The sequence below is a fragment of the Aythya fuligula genome, chromosome 23 (assembly GCF_009819795.1).
Source record: "Aythya fuligula isolate bAytFul2 chromosome 23, bAytFul2.pri, whole genome shotgun sequence".
Lineage (NCBI taxonomy): Eukaryota > Metazoa > Chordata > Aves > Anseriformes > Anatidae > Aythya > Aythya fuligula.
In genome coordinates this window covers 3121165-3127401 of record NC_045581.1, presented here as the reverse complement: position 1 = coordinate 3127401, position 6237 = coordinate 3121165, and the positions used below count along the sequence as shown (strand labels likewise).

Here is a 6237-nt window from a genome sequence, read left to right as displayed (position 1 = left end):
CCCGGGAGCAGGGGGCAGAGGTGATGGTGCTGCCGGGGGGGGGTTGAGCAGCCAGTTGCCCTCCCCGGGGAGCAGGATCCGGCCCAGCTGTGCTGCAGCCACCCCGCAGCTGAGCCAGCCCAAGGCTTGGGTCACATCTGCTTCGGGGCCAGAGGGGAACCAGAAGGCTCATATTTGGGGCGGGGGGGGGCACATTTCTGCTCCAGGCAGCCCTTCCCCAGGGCGCTGCCCCAGGGACCGGGACAGAAGGAGGGGGGCACAAAGCAGCCGCCCCCCAGGGAAGGGCAAGGCTCTGGGCAGCTGCAGCCCATTAGCACCCCTTCCTCTGGGGGGGGGTCATGTAGCCCCCAGGGCCACCCTTTGCATAGGGCTGAGCCCCAGCAGAGCTGTCCTAAACTGGGGGGGGACAAAACTTTAGAAAAGCATCTCCCCCCCCCCCAGCACTCCAGCTACACCTCCCGCTGCTCCCCGGGGCTCAGCAGCGCTGGGGGGGGGGTTGAAGGGGGGGGGGGGCGCCTCGCTCCTTCCCTATCAGATAAGGAGAGCAGCACCCAAAATAGCTGGCAGACACCTCCGCCGGGAGACAGCAGCCTTGGGTTAATTCCTCCCATACCTGAGCTGACATTTCAAAGCTATTAAACAATTAATGAGATTCCTACCGTAACCCTAGAAGTTACGATCGCAGCTCGATGGCAGCGAGGGTTTTTTTTTCCCCCCCCCCCCCCACCACCTCCCCACGCCGCGCCCCCCCCCCCCCCCCCCCAAAGGGAAGCACGGAGAACGAGGCGAGCTTTATTACGTAAAAACGGTAACTTTTATAAAAAGTTTATAAAGCAAGTACAAGGCATGTTCGCAGAAATCTCACCTTCCTGCACAAAAGGTACAAACGTTATACTCTAGTATAGAGCTCCACAATACACGAGGCCGTGGCCCCAGAGAGTTTGGTTCATATTCAAGGACCCCCCCCCCCCCCTCCCCAAACCTCCCCCCCCAACCTCTATCCCCCTATTAAACGCCTCGAAACAGGGCTCGATCGCTATAATCCAAAAATATACAGACAACCACCGCGTCTTCACCAGTCTATCGGTACAAAGTGTCTCGTTTTATAAAGCGGGCTGGAAAAAAAAGTCCTAAAGAAGCCGGGATTTTGGGAACGCCGCTCGAAAACTCGCCGAAGGGCAGCTCCTGGTCGCGGGGGAGGGACAAGGGGGGGGCAGCAGCCGCCTCTCCCCTCGCCTGGGGTCTTTTTTTTTTGGGGGGGGCGATGCACCTGGGGTCTTTTTATATTTTTTTTTTTAATTTTTTTTTTTGTCTCCGGGCGATGGAGGAGCCCAAGGGTGCTTGGGTGCAGCCGGGTGGCCCCCGTGGTGGCCGGGGGGGGCTCCGGGGGGGCCGCGGCAGGTCGCAGACAGCCTGGCGCCACGCAGGAAGCTGCTATTTACCTCCGGCCGATAACGAATCAGGAACCGACACTCGCTGCGTGTTTGCTAATTGGCACTGCTGGGGGGGGGGGGGGAGAAAGAAAGGAAGAAGAATTAAAAATAAGAATTAAATATAAAATCGGTTTGTGCGGGGCGGGGGGGAGGGATGAGGGGAGCGGGGGCAGCGCCATGCGGGGGGATCGGGGTTGGATGGGGGGGGGGGGGAGAAGGTGAGGGGTGGGTTTGGGGGATTTGGGGGACGGGGGGGATGCTCAGGGGGGTTTGGGGGTGCTGGGGGGGGGGGACACTCACCTGCTGGAGGAGGCGTTAGTGGCACAGGGCGCTCTCGTCTTTGGAGCAGAGCTCGGAGGCCAGCTCGGCCGCCTGCGGAGAGCAGGGACAGGGGTCAGGGCCACCGGGGCAGCAGGACACAGCCCCCCAAACCCACCTCTCCCTCTTTAACACCACCACCCCACACCCCGTGTACATCCACCCCCCATAACCCTTATGGGGGGACACCACAACCCCCTAAACCACCCCCTAAACCACCCGCAGCCCCGCGGCGCCCACCCCGTACCTTGAGGGACAGCAGGGTGGCCTCCGAGGACGGGTCGCGGCCCTTGGCCTCCTCCTCCAGCACGATCTGCAGGTCGAAGATGTAGTCGATGACGTGCTGGAGGATCTCCACCTGGCTCACCTTGGTGCCCTGCGGGATGCCCGGCACCAGCTCCCTCAGCTTGGAGTAGCAGTCGTTCATGTCGTACAGGAGGCTCATGGGCTCCTCCAGCGCCGGGCTCTTGTTGCTGCTGCCGCGGGCGATGGCCAAGCTCTGCTCCGACAGGCAGCACACGGCCTCGTAGCAGCTCCTGACGGACCTCACCGGGCTGATGGCTTTCATCTTGGGCTTTGGGGTTTGTTATTTTTTTGAAGGGGACGACGGGCGTTGAGGTTCTGCTGCGGGACCTGAGGTGGCGAGGCTGGGGCCTCCGAGCCCTGCGGCCTCCGAGCTCCTCCTGGACCTTCACCCCTCGGAGCTTCACCCCTCGGAGCTCCTCTTCTCGGATCCTCACCCCCTCTGCACCTCAGCTCCTTCAGCCCCCGACCCCTCAGACCTCGCTGGCGCAGTGGGGCTGGGGCAGCCCGGCTCGGGGCTATATAGGGCGCCCCTCTGGGCCCGCCCCCCGCATGCAAACCGGCCCCGGCTCCCCCCCCCAATTATGCAAACGAAGCCCTCAGACCCCTCCCACCCATGCAAATGAACCCCAAGGAACCACGCTCCCACCCCAAAATACCCCCCCCCACGAGTGACCCTTGGTGGCCAGGGTGGCCCTGTCCCCACATGTCCCCCCCACACACACACCGCCACCCCACAGCATCGCCGCAGGGCAAAACCCCAAAACCACCCCATTTTTTTTTTTGGGGGGGGGGCTCCCCCTAACTCCATTTTTCCCCCCCTTTACCCCCTTACCCCTTTGCCCCCCATCCCGGAGGATTTTCCCCTCCAGCTTTTGGGGTGGGTGATATTTCCCCCCCCCCCCGCCTTTATGCTTTTTGCCGGGCGATCCCGTAGGAAATTAGTGCCGCCCTGTTCCTCAATTCGCTTCTCATATGACCTCCAGACTTTCTGGCGTCAGGAATTATCTTGTGACCAGCAGAAAAAAATTAATTGCGGTAAAGCTGAGGTTACGATGGAGAAACCAGATTTAGGTCAGCCGCTGCGCTCCTGCGAGCGGCCGCGAGAGGTTTTTTTTCTTTTTTTTTTTTTGGAGGGGGGAGCAGAGATTTATAGGCACGGGGAGGGTGATTCCAGCACGGCCCCCCCCAGCCACCCCAAAACGCCGCTGGCTCACAAAGCCCCGAGCCGCGGGGACATCGGGGTGGCCGGGCCCCGTGGGTGTCACTGCAGAGGGTGGCGGTGGCACACGGAGGGTCTGGGGGGGGCAAAGGGCCCGCGACTCCCAGATGGTGAAAGCAAGGGGCGATGCCCCCCCCCAAAATCCTCGTTGGGGCGTTTTGGGGGAATTTCCGTAAGTTTTGGTTGCAGGGGGAGCCCAGGGAGGGGACGTCGTGTTGGGGGACACCCCGGGACCCCGCTTGCCTGGGGCTCCCAGCTCTTGTGGGGGGGGGCGAGGGGGGGGGGGGGCAGAGGCACCTGGAGCAAATTACGCTTGCCCACAGCACGAATTTATTCCAGATCTGCCCAAATCCCAGTTCGGTGGCGCTGGGTTTTGTTTCCCCCGTTCCGACCCCCCCGGGGGCTACACAGCGGGGTAAGGGGGGGTGGGCAGCAGCCCCCTGCTTCTCCCCCCAGCCCCTCGGAGACCCCAAAACCCTCAAAGCAGCAGCTTTTTTTTTTTTTTTTTTTTTTTTTTTTTGGGGGTCTTTTTGAAATTTAAAAACTTTTTTTCTTACTCCCCCCCCCCTTCATTCACCCTCCCCATAAACTTTTCCTGGGAAATCAGCTCCGGGCACGGAGCGGGCACGGGGGGAACCCAAACCCTCCTCAATCTGCTCGGGGGCAAGCAGGGAGGAGAAGAGGGACACCCCCCAAAAATAAGATCAAATAGGGTAAAAAAAAAAAAATTAAATAGCACAAAATAAAATAAGATTAAAAAATAAAATAAGATTAAAAAATAAGATAAGATAAAATAAAATAAATAAAATAAAATAAAATAAAATAAAATAAAATAAAATAAAATAAAATAAAATCAAATCAAATAAAATAAGATAAAATAAAATAAGATAAAATAAAATAAAAATAAAGTAAGATAAAATAAAATAAAATAAAATAAGATAAAATAAATATAAAATAAGATAAAATCATATGAAATGAAACGAAATGAAATGAAATAATGAAATGAAATAATAAAATGGAATAAAATGAAATGCAGTAAAATGAAAAATAAAATGAAAAAAAAATGAAAGAAAATGGAAAAAAAAAAAAGAAAAAATGCAAAAAAAAAAAAAATGAAAAAAATGAAAAAACAAACAAAAACAAAAAAAAGTAAAATAAAATAAAGCAAAATCAAGCAAAATGAAATAAAATCTGGAAAGCCCCCCGAGCCCGGCACTCGGCAGCCCCAGCCCCGCTTCCCAAGCCCCGCGCGGGCGGCCGAGGGGTCCCCGCTCCGTTCCCATGCCCGCTCCCCGCCCGCCGCCCCCCATTTCCCAGGGGGCTGAAAGGGCTGCGCCGGGGGGCTTTTGTTTGCAGGGGGTTTTGTTGGCGGCCGTTCCCACAGGCCCGGCCGGGGCGGCGGGACCCGCTGCCTTTGCCCAGCTGTGGCCCGGGCCCTCCAGCTGTGTTGATCTAACTCCCGGCCCCAGACAGCCTGGCGCCAGCCCTGTGCACGTCATGCATTCACACAGGGATGCGTGGCCAAGGCAACCTCCCCGCGCCATGGCCACGGCCCCGAGCGCGCGAGCAAGATGGTTGCGCGGGGACGTTGGCCGGCCTCGCCGCCCGGTGGCTCCCCGGCCCAAAAGGGGGACACGGGGATGTGGAGTTTTTGATTTTATTGTGATTTTTTTTTTTAATATTTTTTTTTGAATCTATGGGATCCGGCTCGCCGCCGTGGTTGGGGTGTCCTGCGTCGTGTCGGCAGCCGGGGAGGCGGATTTCTTGGCGCGGAGAAAGGGGAAAAGGAGGGAAGGGAGAAGGGGGGGGTAAAAGAGAGAGGGGGGGGAGAGAGAGAGAGAGAGAGGAGGGAAAGGGAGCGGGAATGCTCCAGAGTGCAATGATTTCATGTTGAAAAGGGCCCACACTGTGTGTTTTATTAAAAGAAAAAAAAAATGAAAAAAATTAAGGGAAAAAAAAAAAAAAAAAAAAGGAAAAGAGGCGGAGGCGAGGAGCGGCGGGCGAGAGCGGGGATTTACCCCCTGCGTGTGAACACAGTGCCCCGAAACGGCCCCAAAAAGCCCCCAAGCGTCACCCCACATCCCCCTCCCACCCTCTGCCCCCCACCACCCCCTTTTCGGGGTCATTAATCCCCCTAAATTTGCCCCTAATTTCCCCACACTCTGGGAGTTTCACAAGCAGAGGCCTGCGAGCGTTCCTGCTCCGGATCCACACTCACCACCCCCCCAAAAAAAAATAAAATAAAAAAATCCTCGTTTCTTTTTTTTTTTTACTATTATTTTTGGTGTTTTTCTCCCTAAATTAGGCCATACAGGTGGCAGGATGCGGGGCGCACAAAGCGGCGTGGAAATGGCCAGCTCCGGCCCCACTGCCCCGCTACGGGGACGGCGAGCGGGGCCCCGCTGTTTTGGGGCTCACCGGCATTTTTGGGGGAATTTCTCGAGTTCTGGAAGCCGGAGGCTGCCTGGAAGCGCTGGCTCCGGGGAAACGATTTGGCCGGGAGAGGGGAGGAACGGAGACGTGGCAAACGCCCAAGTGAGCTACAAAGGGAAGAAGGGCTCTTCCCCAGTGGTCATCTGGATCCACTTTCGGGACAAGGACGGGGGATAAATCCCGGCTCCCTGCGCTCGTCGGGGGCCCTTTGTAACCGGCCCCACTCCTCCAGCTGGGGGGCTCGGGGGGGACCCCGCGGCGCTCGATGCGGCCGCATCCATCCCTTGGGTTTTGGGGATGCTCCGCGCCGACCTGGCACAGCCCCGGCGGGCTGCTGGGGGGCACATCGGGATGCTTATGGGGCAAAAGGGATCCAGGCGTCCCCAAGCACCCCTAAAAATCCTCTTCCCACCTTGCCCCGAGGGCCGTATCCAGCCTGGTGCCACGCTGGGGCCCAAAATGCCCCAATGTGAGCGGGGGCCCAGCATTCCCATGGGGGCTGGGGCTTTGGGATGGGCACCGCTGCCC

The 6237-nt window shown here is 57.6% G+C and overlaps 1 protein-coding gene across 2 annotated transcripts; it reads right to left on the bottom strand.

The window, feature by feature from the left end:
- Window positions 1-1301: 1301 nt before the first annotated feature.
- On the bottom strand, window positions 1302-2533 carry ID3 (inhibitor of DNA binding 3, HLH protein). 2 transcript variants are annotated; one of them, XM_032202180.1, is made up of 3 exons: window positions 1999-2533; window positions 1734-1805; window positions 1302-1500 (listed from the first exon to the last, which is right to left on the bottom strand). In XM_032202180.1, the coding sequence occupies exons 1-2, from the start codon at window positions 2317-2319 to the stop codon at window positions 1749-1751; spliced, it is 378 nt and encodes a 125-aa protein (XP_032058071.1). In that variant the 5' UTR covers window positions 2320-2533; the 3' UTR covers window positions 1302-1500; window positions 1734-1748. The 2 variants fall into 2 exon arrangements, with proteins under 2 accessions (XP_032058071.1, XP_032058073.1); XM_032202182.1 differs by having other exon boundaries at window positions 1302-1497.
- Between the last annotated feature and the right edge of the window lie 3704 nt (window positions 2534-6237).

Excerpts from the sequence above, each read along its gene's own strand:
- ID3 (XM_032202180.1), bottom strand. The coding sequence starts at position 2,319 with ATGAAAGCCATCAGCCCGGTGAGGTCCGTCAGGAGCTGCTACGAGGCC. Across the intron at positions 1,806-1,998 it reads CCACCCTGCTGTCCCTCAAG|GCGGCCGAGCTGGCCTCCGA; the intron begins GTACGGGGTGGG and ends TGCTCTCCGCAG.